This window comes from Enhydra lutris, unplaced genomic scaffold, assembly GCF_002288905.1.
Source record: "Enhydra lutris kenyoni isolate GAN:26980312 unplaced genomic scaffold, ASM228890v2 scaffoldscaffold4, whole genome shotgun sequence".
Lineage (NCBI taxonomy): Eukaryota > Metazoa > Chordata > Mammalia > Carnivora > Mustelidae > Enhydra > Enhydra lutris.
Window position 1 is genome coordinate 47649096 of NW_019154088.1, and position 14318 is coordinate 47663413.

The 14318-nt window shown below is 36.1% G+C and overlaps 1 protein-coding gene across 2 annotated transcripts in view; it reads right to left on the reverse strand.

Annotated features, from left to right (window-relative positions):
- LOC111139307 (mitogen-activated protein kinase kinase kinase kinase 5) overlaps positions 1-14318 on the reverse strand; it is a 106932-nt gene that overhangs the window by 76123 nt on the left and 16491 nt on the right. For both annotated transcript variants that reach the window (XM_022491576.1, XM_022491566.1), the window contains exon 2: positions 5617-5674. In XM_022491576.1, coding sequence (XP_022347284.1) covers positions 5617-5674 — 58 coding nt within the window. The remainder of the gene's footprint in view (positions 1-5616; positions 5675-14318) is intronic.

A 14318-nucleotide genomic window follows, 5' to 3' on the forward strand; every position in this document is an offset into this window, starting at 1 on the left:
CTTTAGCACGATTTTTTTAAAAGCTGCTGAGTACAGTTAAGAATTCATTTCTGAAATACAGCTGTCTCCAGAATTATTTGAAGTATCTGACTGAATGTTGGGAAAATTCATTAGCATACCATCATATTTTTTTACCTAATCATTCCCTTAAGCCTGTTCCAAAAATGTGAAAAACACCACCTACTTTGGCTTTACTGAAAATGCTTAAAAAATAAATAAATAAATAAAAATCTATGGTCAACAGAAAAACATTATTTTTTAAAGAGGCAAAATACAAAAGGAAAAATCCATGAATAAGATATAATGAAACAACCCAAAGGAATTAAATCACTGTCACAACCAGAAGATCAATTCCTCAAATTCTAAAGGAGAGATAATAAAAATAAATGAAACTATTTACTAAAATGAAAAGTATACTGAGGGTTTTGGAGGGGAGGGGAGTGGGGGGATGGATGAGCCTGGTGGTGGGTATTAAGGACGGCATGTATTGCATGGAGCACTGTGTGTGATGCTTAAACACTGAATACTGGAACACCAAAAAGAAATAAAATAAAATGGAAAAAAAAGTTTATATATTTAAAGTATAAGAAAAACTTATAGTTACTACTTAATAAATTTACTAAAATTACAATTACTATTAACCATGAACTGAAATCTGAAGATATAATAAATACTAAGGTCTTATTTTCTGAATATCACAGCTTATAGTAGGTAAGTAGTATTAGTGCCACAATCAGGCAGAAGCAGCAAGACCTGCAGAGGAAAAATGCCAAGACGGCCTTACAGTTTTCCCTAACACTATACATGGAGAAAATGTCTATAGATTTTTGAGGGTGGAAGAATGTGTGATACAAATGGTTCTAGATTTAGTCAAATGGTCATTCTTATTCAATGGCAAAAGAATGACATTTATAATATTCATTTGTACAAAGACTATTTATTGTCTACTGTGCCGTATTATGCTGTTTCAGATACTGAAATATAACAGTCAAGAGAAACCATTACAAATTTATATTATACAAATATGTATACATACATAAACATATACATTTTATTTCAAGAACTAAAATAACAAGGGTTGAAGAGTTACTTTAAATTAGGTAGTCAGAAATCAGTCTCTCTGAGGATATGACTTTTAAGCTGAGACGTGAATGACCAGAAGCCTTTTGTTCAAAAGATAATGTAAAATAGTACTTTAGGTAGAATGAAGGGTTAGTTTAATCTTGGACTGTTGAAATAAAAAGAAAATGAAAGCAGAGGAGAGAAGGGAAAAAGTTACATGATGAGTTTAGAGACGCAGACAAAGCAAATCATGTAGGGTTTTATGAGCAATGTTAAAAGTGTGAGTATTATTCTAAGTGACTTGAAAGCTTCAGGGAGGCTTGAAGCAGGAGAGCACTATGATCTGATTTGTGTTTTATAAAGATCAGTCTGGTGGCTTTGTGACAACTAGATGGTAGCAGATGGGAGGTGTGGGAGAGGAAATAGGGAGACCAGGAGGATAGGAAAGGCAATAAAGAGAAGTAGACAGATGCAGGACACATTTAGAGGTAGAGCTGAAGAAACCTGTTAACAGACTGACTCTGGAATACAAATAAAAGAAAGAAATCCCAAGGACAACACCTAGATATTTGCTTAGCTAACTGCTTCTCAAAATGGGGAAGACTGAGGGAAGGGCAGGTTTGGGATGAACAATCAATTTGTGGATTCAAATATACTATTGCTAATACATAGAGCAAAATTTATGTGATGATATAATTCATTCTATTAATAGCTGATACAAAATAAGCCAGTCAGAATGGCAGGCCCATGGCACGAAAAGACCAACAGTGAGCACTGAATCCACTTAAATATAAAAGAAACATTTAGACATAATTTTTTTTTTAAGATTTTTATTTATTTATTTATTTGTCAGAGAGAGAGAGGGAGAGAGAGCGAGCACAGGCAGACAGAATGGCAGGCAGAGGCAGAGGGAGAAGCAGGCTCCCTGACGAGCAAGGAGCCCGATGTGGGACTCGATCCCAGGACTCCAGGATCATGACCTGAGCCGAAGGCAGCTGCTTAACCAACTGAGCCACCCAGGCGTCCCTAGACATAATTTTTTAAAGCTTCAAAAAACATTAAAAAAAAACCATGACAAAGGATCAAACATCTCACTAAATAGTACAGTAATGGACTCATCTATCAAAAGGAGAATGATTCAGATTGGGTTATAAAATAAAACTCAAATATGATTAAGAGAAACACCTAAAAACTAATGACCCAGAAGGGATTAAAGTAAAATGACAGGCCCAAGTATAGAAGCTCTATCTACCTGTTAATATGCCACACAAATATAATAAAAAAGGGGAATTGGCAAGATCAATGTTTGACAAAATTAAACTAAGGGCAAAAGGGCATGAAAAGCTATCTAATGAAATGCTATCTGTGAAAAGCCAACTTTCTGAGAGAAAATAAGTCTAATATATCAATGGCTTACATAAAGATCAACAGTTACCAACTAGAAAGAGTAAGGAGGGAAATGCCATTCATAACAGCAAGAAATATCATAAACAAATTATTTGGCAAGTTATAATACTTGGCTGAAGACCTGAATTTCTACTCTCAAAATGCTGTATCTTTTAAATGAACAAATCACCAAATATTCACCTACCTGGTCAAAAATTACAACTCCTTTTTCATTTTTTTTGCAGAACTAGAAAAACTTATCCTAAAATTTATATGAAATCTCAAGGGACCTCAGATAGCCAAAACAATGTTGAAAAAGATCAAAATTGGATGATTCACACATTCTGATTTCAAAACTTACTACAAAGCTATGGTATTCAAAGTAGTGTGATACTAGTATAAAGACAGACACATGGACCAACAGAATAGAAAAGAGAATCCAGAAGTAAGCCCTTGCACATATGGTCAAAGGTTTTTTCTGACCTTCAACCAAAAAAGATTTCTGACACGCTGCTAAGACTATTCAATGGGGAAAGGACCATCTTTTCAACAAATGGTGCTGGGAAAATGGATATCCACAAGCAAAAAAAAAAAAAAAAAGCCAGACCCTCACCCAACACCATATACAAAAATTAACTCAAGACTTTGTAAGACCTAAAACTATAAACTCTTATAATAAAGCAAAGCTTATTGACTAGATTTGGCAATGATTTCTTTTTTTTTTTTTTTTTAAGACTATTTATTCATTTGTAGAGAGGGAGAGAGAGGGAGAGAGCACAGTGGAGGGAGAGGCAAAGGGAGAGGGAGAAGCAGACTCCCCGATGAGCTGGGAGCCCAACGTGGGGCTTGATCCCAGGACCTAGAGATCATGACCCGAGCCAAAGGCAGATGCTTAACCATCTGAGCAACCCAGGCATCCTGGCAATGATTTCTTGAGTATGATGCCAAAGGCACAAGCAACAAAAGAAAAAATGGGCAAACTGGACTTCATGAAAATTTAAAAATTTTATGTACCAAAAGACTATATCAACACAGCAAAAAGCCCATGGAACGGGAAAAAATATCTGCAAATCATATATCTGATATGGGATTACTATCCAGATTACAACAAAGAGCTCCAAAAACTTAGTAACAAAGAAACAACCCAAACCAAACCAAAGAAACAATTGTTTGCAACCCAATTAAAAAATGGGCAAAGGACATTTCTCCAAAAATGATATAAAAATAAGCACATGAAAAGATGCTCAGCATCACTAGTCACTACAGAAATGCAAACAAAAGCTCCAATGAGAGAGCCCCTCATAGCCATTAGGATGGCTGCTGTAACAAGCAAAACAAAACAGAAAGAAAGTGTTGATGAGGGTGTGGAGAAACTGGAATACTTGAACACTATTGGTAGAAATGCAACACTGTACAGCTCCTGCAGAAAACAGTACGGTGGTCCCTAAAAAATTAAAGATAGAATTACCATATGATCTAGCAATTCCACTTCTGGGTATATAAAAAGAATAAAAGCAAGTCTGAAAGAAATATTTGTATGCTCATCCTCATATAGCAGTATTATTCACAAGAGCTAAAATGTGGAAGCAACCCAAGTGTCCATCAACAAATGAATGGTAAGTAAAATGTGATCTATTCATTCAACAGAATGTTATTTGGTCTTGAAAAGGAAGAATATTCAGACATATGTGACAACTGGATGAGCCTTGAAGACATTATGCTAAGTGACATAAACCAGCCAGTCACAAAAAGACTACTTACAACAAGTACCCAAAGTAGTGAAAATCAGAGACAAAAAGTAAAATGGTGGTTGCCAGGGGCTAGGAGGAAGACTGGAATGGGAAGTTACTATATAATGGGCATAGAGTTTATTTATAAGATGAAGAGTCCTGAAGATGGTAGCCAACATCATCAGTGTATTTTATACCACTCAACTGTACACTTAAAAATGGTTTTGATGCTAAATTTTCTGTTATATGTACTTTATCACAATAAAAAGACTGGAGAGTAAAAGCTACTACTACTTCTTTTAGAAGACTCTTAGGTTATTGAAATAACAAAATTGTTTCAGGTTTTACACAGTTGTTTTGTTTTCAAAGCAAATTTCTCAGTATTTTTGTTTTGCTTTGTTTTAAGTAATCTCTACACCCAACATGGGGCTCAAACTCACAACCCCAAGATCAAGAGCTGCATGCTCTACTGACTGAGCCACCCAGGTATCCCTGGCTGTTTTAAAACAAACAGCTTTCTGTTACACTTAACTGTGTTTAAAAAAAAAGGGAAAAAAAGGCACTAGTCTAAGACCAGAATTATTAAATCTAAGTCAAGTAGCCAGGTTACATCTGACATATAAATACTATTATCCCAAATATTACCAAATATCTTGCCTGATCAATGAATACTTTCCTTTTTTTAAAAAAATTATTTATTTATTTGAAAGAGAGACACAGCAAGAGAGGGAACACAGCAGGAGGAGTGGGAAAGAGAGACTCAAGCTTCCCGCCGAGTAGGGAGCCCAATGTGGGGCTCAATCCCAGGACCCCAAGGATCATGACCTGATGAAGGCAGATGCTTAACGACTGAGCCACCCAGGTGTCCCAATGAATACTTTCCTAATTGAATTCTCATAAAAGCTAAAACCGAAGTTCAAATATTTCACTACAACCTTAAAAGAAAATGAGCACTGTCATTATCCCTTTCAATTTTTTTTTTTTTTTAAGATTTTATTTATTTGACAGAGAGAGAGACAGAGAGCACAAGCAGGCAGAGCAGCAGGCAGAGGGAGAGGGAGAAGCAGGCTTCCCGCTAAGCAGGGAGCCTGATGCGGGGCTCAATCCCAGGACCCTGGGATCATGACCCGAGCTGAAGGCAGCCGCCCAATATACTGAGCCACCCAGGCACCCCTCATTATCCCTTCCAATTTTTGAATGTGCACATTTCAAACTTTATTTAGCAACAAAACTATTACACAAAACTCATCTTTAACTAACAACCTCCAATGGAATTTAATTATAACCATATTGGATTTCCTACTGCCCTGACAACAAAGATTTCCTTTTGGAAGATGGAAAATAAGGAAAAAAATACGGAAAATGCTTGTTAAGCCCTATATTTATAAACTACACAAGGAAAGTATTCAGAAACCATCTTGAGAGTTTTAATACATACCAGGCTCCAATTTGATAATTTTTACTGCAGCCAACTCTCCTGTATGAATATTTCTAGCCTAAAATGAAAATAAAAATATTATTAAGTTTGTTAATTATATAAAAATTATTTGGCACTAAGTTAATTAGTGGCTTATCAACCATGCTTTTAACAGAACTAAAAAACAAAACCTTTATTTCCAATAAATGAATATATTCATTTTCTCACTAAAGAAAACTATAGAAAAGACACACACACACAAACACACACCCACGTTACCTTCCATCTACCACTCAAAACTAGCTATTGTTTACAATTTTTGTTATACTTTGCTAAGTCTTTTCTTTTGTAATAAAGTTAATATTCTTACTAATTAAAAAATACTCATGGTTTTTATATATTTTATAAAAATAATAATAGATCATTAAAGGAAAATTTAGAAAAATAAGTCATCTGTATCTTACTACCCAGAGAAAAAAAGTTAACAAATAGAGCATGGGTTTTTTTTTCCCATGTAGATGTGTAGGTGCTTACATGTATATGTGCCATCATATGTGGTCTTCTACAGTGTTGTTTATAATGCTGCATAATTTTCTACTGAATGGAGGCTGTATTTCACTAATCTGGTATTGCTGAACATGGAGGGTTTTAATATTGTTCTGCAGTTATAAATAGAGGGATAAATATATCTTAGCTTTATATCTATCCACAGCCTTATTTCCTTCAGATAAATTTCTAGAAAAGAAACTATTCACTACTAACCAAAAAAATCATGGGCAGACTGATTTTTTTAAAAAAGATTTATTTATTCGAGAGCACACCCAGAAGCGCCACACACACCCAAGTTGGGGCAGGGGCAGAGGGAGAGACTCTTCAAGCAGACTCCCAGCTGATTAAGGAGCCCAAGATGGGGCTGAATCCCCTGACCCATGAGTTCACCACCTGAGCAGAAACCAAGAGTCTGACACAAACAACTATACCACCCAAGTGCCCTGGACAGACTTATAATTAGTGCTACAATGATTATAACTACAAATATTTTGGCACATATCACAGTTTATCAGTAAGGCAACCTACAAATGTATTTGTTAGGTCAAAAGGTATGTGGATTTTAAATGAAAACACTGCCATAGTGCCCTTTAACAAAACTGTGTGAATTTATACTCTTACCAACCTTGGATGTGAAATCTCTATTTGCTAACTTCTCTTGTTGGTCCAGATTTTAATTGTTTTTAAAATTATGAACTTTCTCCATGCTATACATAATTTTAAATGGCTACATAATAGTCCAAAAAAATCATTCTCCCTTATCATTAGACGTTAAGGATGCTACACATAGTCTTTTCATTATTTAAGATTATTTCGTTCAAATGGATTCTAAGGTTTGAAATTAACTAGGTCTAAGGGTATGAATATGAGCATTTAAGGCCATTAACACATACTACCAAAATGATCTAAAAGCATTGTACTATTACATTATCATTGCTAATATGAGTGCTCATTTTCCTTACATCAAGTGGTATGCCATATGTGGAAATGCAATTTAATTATTCACAAGGCTTTCATTTACTCTATTAGATTCAAATGTAAACTTTCATACTTGGCATAAAAAATAAGCATATGATAAAACAGGAAAGTAAAATTATACCAATTTGCTGGATTAAATAAGTAATGTTGCAAGAGAAAAAAAGGGAAAAGAATAAAGAATGACAAAGAATATAGGGAATACAACCTTCAAAGGAATACTTTTAGAAAAGACATACAGAAGGTGAGAAAAAGAATCGAATGGGGGAGAGGGATACAGAAAGAAACTCACAAACAGGAAGAAAAAAAGGATTTTCTACAGAAGTCTCAAATACAACAAGAAGTTCATATTTTCCTCATCTATCATGGTAAATTAGCATAAGGAGTGGTCTGGGGAGGAGAAAAGACATTTTAACCACCCCCCCCATAATTACCCCTGACCCAAATGCAAACACATTCAAAGACATGGAACAGGTCAGACAAAAGCTTCACACTACAACTACCCTTTCCGCTTTCTTGCCCTTGGACAAAAGAACTATCTGTTAGCCTGAGGTGTTGTCCCAGTTCCTAAGATCTTTCAGCATTTCAGTCCTGCCATGGGTTATAGAAAATTATGTGCACACAATAATAACCCTCCTATACTGTTGGTGGGAATGCAAACTGGTGCAGCCACTCTGGAAAACAGGATGGAGGTTCCTCAAAAAGTTGAAAATAGAGCTATCCTATGACCCAGCACTCGCACTACTGGGTATTTACCCTAAAGATACAAATGTAGTGATCCGAAGTGGCACGTGCACCCAAATGTTTATAGCAGCAATGTTCACAATAGCCAAACTATGAAAGAAGCTAAATGTCCATCAAGAGATGAATGGATAAAGAAGATGTGGTACATATATATACAGTGAAATACTATGCACCCATCAAAAGAAAAGAAATCTTGCCATTTGCAATGACATGGACGGAACTAGAGGGTATTATGCTAAGTGAAATAACTCAATCAGAGAAAGACAATTATCATATGATCTCTCTGATATGAGGAATCTGAGAGGCAGGGCAGGGGGTTGAGGGGACTTGGGGGGGAATGAAACAAGATGGTATTGGGAGGGAGACAAACCATAAGAAACTCTTAATCTCATGAAACAAACTGAGGATTGCTGGGGGGTGGCTGGGTTATGGACACTGGGAAGGATATGTGCTATGGTAAGTGCTGTGAAATGTGTAAGCCTAATGATTCACAGACCTGCACCCCTGAGGCAAATAATACATTACATGATAATTAAAAAAAAAAAAAAAAAATGGCCAGAAGTTATAAAAAAAGGCAGTAAAAACTGACTTCTTGGGAATGTTGTTCAGTGGGTTATAAAATGTGTATTGGAAGATAAATTCCATGATAATGATGCAAATTATATCTGTAATTGCTTTATAGTTTGGGGGAACTCTCATATTCATTACTTTATTTATTTAAACACAAAGACTTAGCTAGGTCAAGTTAGGGGACTTGCCCAAGGCTATTCTGCTGGCCAGGGGCAAGAGACAGAGTAAGAACCCAGTAACTGTATTCTGATATCAACGTTTCACTGCTCTTTTCAACAGATGAGAATTCTGATTTCCTTTTTTAAATGCAACAGGTACCAGAGAAAAGTATTAATTTCATAATATTTAACACACCTCAGGGGTGACTTTTGTTGAAAATAGGGTAATGTACTATTCACATTTTATATTAAACTATTTCCTATGATGATTTTCAACATTAGAGATTGTAAATTCTTTCATATTTAAGGTCCTAAATAATTTGAGAGTTGAATTTGAACCAAGAAAAAATATTATTAATTATTTTAAATAATCTGGAAAAAGATACCAAATAAAAGTCAGTAGCTTTCCAAAATGTTTAAAATCTAACTTACAGGATTCGGAAAATTATCAACTGACAAGACTCAACTAATTCTTCTCTTAAGGCTTCTGCATCATAATCTAGCAAATATAATCCACTGCGATCTCTTCACATTGTTACATTCCCTGGTTTTTCCCTCTTTCTGCATTTCTCTAAGTGATAATTTTTAAAGTTTCCCTGGAATATAGAAAACATAAAATATCGGGACGCCTGGGTGGCTCAGTTGGTTAAGCAGCTGCCTTCGGCTCAGGTCATGATCCCAGCGTCCTGGGATCGAGTCCCACATCGGGCTCCTTGTTCTGTGGGGAGCCTGCTTCTCCCTCTGCCTCTGCCTGCCACTCTGTCTGCCTGTGCTCGCTCTCTCTCTCTCTGACAAATAAATAAATAAAACCTTAAAAAAAAAAAAAAAGAAAACATAAAATATCTATGTGTATATAGTGGAGATTTACATATGGGAAGAAAGATTTAACTACAAGAGACATAGATGGCCCAAGAAAGTAATATGTATGTACACTCACAAACAGTGACAGTTGAACCATTCAAGGTTCTAAAACTCAGATAGAGAGTACAATGTTTAACTCATGCAACAGTGATAGATGCGGACACATCTCCAGCAACAAAATATCTTCAGGGTATTCATTATTCCAGTTTTCTAAGCAAAACAGGCATTAGGGCAATAAACCCTGCCAGTCACTAGAAACCAAAAGAAAATATGAGCCCACACTTCCCAATTACAGTTTATCAAACAAGTGCCAAGAGCATGAAAAGATCAAACATGCTTCTCTGAGATTGTGAAACAATTAATTCTGATTTAATCAGATTAACCAGAAGCAAATGACTTGGTCTCTAGTTTGAAAACACTGCCCTCGGGTGCCTGGGTGGCTCAGTTGGTTAAGCGACTGCCTTCGGCTCAGGTCATGATCCTGGAGTTCCGGGATTGAGTCCCGCATAGGGCTCCCAGCTCCACGGGGAGTCTGCTTCTCCCTCTGACCTTCTCCTCGCTCATGCTCTCTCTCACTGTCTCTCTCTCAAATAAATAAATAAAATGTTAAAAAAAAAAAAAGATGAAAACACTGCCCTCATTCTGACATTCTCCTTCCCCTGCCCTTCTCCCCTCCACATTAGTCTCATTAATTCAGATTTCTCCCTCAGAATGCAATTTAGGTATCACCTCCTCCAGGAAGTCTTGCCTAACATCCCAAGGCTGGATGAAGTGTGTTCTCTTCTTAGCTCTGAGGAGGATTCTATGAAGGACTATGTTATAGGTAGATGGCTCTATAAATTTGTTGAATGGACAATTACGATTGGAGTAAGGTAATTATCCTCTTTACTTAAAAGTTGAGAATATTAAAATCCTCCACAACTAGGAAGTGCTATGAAACTGATAATATACTGCTTTAAATGGTCTTATTTATGTTAACTCATTTTTCAATTTTTTAAAAAAGATTTACTTATTTATTTGAGAAAGAGAGGGTGTAAACCAGCGGGGAGGAGCAGAGGAAGAAAATCTTCAAGCAGATTCCCCGCTGAGCGCATAACCTGACTCGGGACACTCAGTTTCATGACCCATGAGATCACGACCTGAACTGAAACCAAGAGTCGGACACTTTAACAGACAGCCACCCAGGTGCCCCTCATTTTCAATTTTTATTACTATGCATTAAATATTTTAGAGAAAATTTTTATTGTAAAAAATTACTACAAAATAGTATTTTGTTTAAAAAATTCAAATACTACAAAATGACAGTCCCTCCCATCTCCCCACTTTCATCCCCTTGAGGTAACTACTGTTAATAGTATATCCTTCCAGATTTTTAAGTAGGTTGATTCTTTCTTTTTTTTTTTTTTTTAATTAATTATTTTAGAGAGAGAAAGAGAGATCAAGTGGGGAGGAGGGGCAGAAGGAGGAGGGAAAGTGAATCCTAAGCAGATCTCACAACCCTGAGATCATGACCTGACCCGAAACCAAGAGTCAGTGGCTCAACCAACTAAGCCACCCACATACCCCAATTCAGTTGATTTTTTAAATATATTTTTTAATGATTTTATTTATTTGACAGAGAGAGAGATTCAAGTAGGCAGACAGAGAGGGGGAAGCAGGCTCCCTACTGAGTAGAGAGCCCGATGTAGGGCTCGATCCCAGGACCTTGAGACCATGACTCGAGCCAAAGGCGGAGGTTTAACCCACTGAGCCACCCAGGTGCCTCGGTTCGCTCGGTTGATTCTTAAGAACACATATACTGGGGCACCTGGGTGGCTCAGCTGATTGGACGTCTGCCTTCAGCTCAGGTCGTGGTCTCAGGGTTCTGCGATTGAGCCCCGCATCTGGATCCCTGATTGGTGGAGAGCCTGCTTCTTTCTTCTGTCTGCCGCTCTACCTACTTGTGTGCCCTTTCTCTCTGTCAAATAAATAAATAAAATCTTTAAAAAAAAAGAAAAAAGGAACACATATACTGACAGTTTGACAGTTCCTTACAAAGCTAAACACACAGTCTTAACATATGATCCAGCAATCCCCACTTATGGCATTTACCCAATTAAGTTAAAAACTTACATCCACACCGAAACCTGTAGAAGAATGCTTATAGCAGGCTTTATTCATAATCACCCAAACTGGAAATGATTAAGATGTCTTTCAATAGGTAACGATAAACAAATTGTGGTACATCCATACAGTGAAATATTATTTAGTGATTTTAAAAAATGAAAAAAATGAGGGGCGCCTGGGTGGCTCAGTGGGTTAAGCCTCTGCCTTTGGCTCAGGTCATGATCTCGGGATCCTGGGATCAAGCTCTGCATTGGGCTCTCTGCTTATCAGGGAGCTTGCTTCCCCCCCTTCTCTGCCTGCAGTCTGCCTACTTGTGATCTCTCTCTCAGTCAAATAAATAAATAAACAATGAAAAAAAATGAGCCATCAAGCCATGAAAAGTTATGAATCTTAAATGCCTACTGCTAAGTGAAAGTCATCAGTCTAATACCATATGATTCCAAATATGTGACATTCTGGAAACAGTAAAACTATAGAGAATAAAAAGAATGATGGTTGCCAGGGGTTTGGGTGGAGACTGATGAATACCTAAAGCATAGGAGGTTTTAGGGTGGTGAAACCCTTCTGCATGAAACTGGAATAATGGATACATATCATTATGTATCTGTCAAAACCCATAAAACCATACAACACAAGTGACTCTTAATGTAAAGTATGGACTATAATAATAATAATAATATATCAATACTGGTTCAATAATTGTAATAAATGTGCCACACCAATGAAAGATGTTAATAAAAGGGGAAACCATGGGTAGGTGGGTGGTTGGGGGGTAGATGAATGTAACTACATCCTATTGGCTCAATTATTCTGTAAATCTAAAACTAAAATACTAAAAATTAACTCTACTGATTATTTTTAAAAGAATACATATAAAACTATTTTTTTAAGTATAGGATACTTTCAGACACATTTAAGAGACAATTTTCATGATTACAATCAACACAGATATGTTGTTTCAATTTAATAGAACCAAAATAAAGACACAAGGACAGAGAACACCTTTTTGGGTGTTTTGTTTTGTTTTTTAGATTCTCAGGAGCTCAGAAAGAAATAGCTCATTGGAGGATATGAACAACAATTATAGAACCACATAAAATAAAAATGGTATTCAGCTGTACCAGGCAGAAGCCAAAATATATGATTAACAGACATAAAAAGTAAAGAAAAATAATATAAGCTAAAACTCCCACTAACAGAAATTTTAAACGTCAGTCTCCATTTTGAAGACATACTTCTGTTCTCTCCAAATGAAGCAACGATGGGCAAACTTTTGTACTCTGTAATTTTCCAGCTGGAATTTTTAAAACAGAAAGCAGTACCAGGCTCTTTTATAATAAAATGCAAAGAGGCTTTCAGAAAAAAAGATCTAAACAGAGACTTTACAGATTCAATTTGCTAAAGAGATCTTTCAGAAATTTAACTATATACTTTCACATTATAACCCAGAAGAGTCATACATAGTACTGGTTTTTGAAACCCAACTATTCTCTCCAACAAGTTCAATGCAATATTCTCAAGTATTTTTGTTTTTAACACACAAGAATTTGAAAATCCTGCAGTAGGAAATAATGGAATGTACTAAAGTACCTCTTAAAAAAGGATCTAAATATATTTCTGATTCCTGTGTATTTTAGTAGGTTACTGGTATTCACTATTCAGACTTAAAAGTATAATAAACACCCAGAACTCTAAGAAAATGTCACTACAGCTAATCTCTTTTTTTTAAGATTTTACTTATTTGAGAGACAGACAGAGTATGCACGTGAGCACAAGCAGGAGGGAGGGGCAGAAGGAGAGGGAGAAGACTCCCCCTCAACAGGGAGCCTGGCATGGACCCCAAGATCATGACCTGAGCCCAAGGCAGACATGTAACAGACTGAGCGACCCAGGAGCCCTGCTTATCTCTTATTTAACTCTTATTAATTAGGAATTGAAATCACTAGGTGGGGAAAGATAAACTAATAATAAATGGGATCAATGTAACAATAAAATCCATGAAAGAGCCTTTCCAGTTAAATTAAGTTTCTATTCTCATTGCTAATACATTTCCCTTTAACATCTTAATTAATATTTCCAAGTCAATTTACTATCAGAGAAGTGTTTTAACTCAAATTGTCCAGTCTTTGATTTTTAAATTCACAGTGAAAAGTTATCCTTAGAGTTCCACTTGCACAAAGGTTAAAAAAAATGCTGATCTTCCTGATTAAGCCATTTCTATTTCAGTAATACCATGCAGCTGCCAGTTTTTTCAGCCATGAACTTCTTTGCATGCTGTGAAATTTTTAAGGTGATTAAAAATAATTAAAGGAAAAGTCTTGTGTCTACACATTTACCTGCAAGTTTTCAAGAAGGAACAAGAGAGAGAATACTTAATAATAAATATTACACCTCTGTGGCCATGAAGTTAGAATTTTTTAGAAGAGAATTTTTAAAAATTAGATCAAAAATAAAACTGGTAACTAATGACAGTCATTTAAAACCTACAGCAACCAAGACAGTCACCATGAAGGTAAGTGAGCTCAGCCTTTATACACAACTTTATTGTTCTTCACATTAGGCCCCTCATCCTATCTCCAATTAACTTCCTTCCAGCATATTTTTAGGGTCACAAAAACTTTTCTGGAAAGCCAACTGGGGGCACCAGTTTTAAATATGCCCCCTTCTTCCAAAAATATTCTTTAACATAACTACAGAAAATTGAGAGTATGTAACAAGCTATCTCTAGTGGCCAGTGACTATTTTCAGTTAGGATTATGC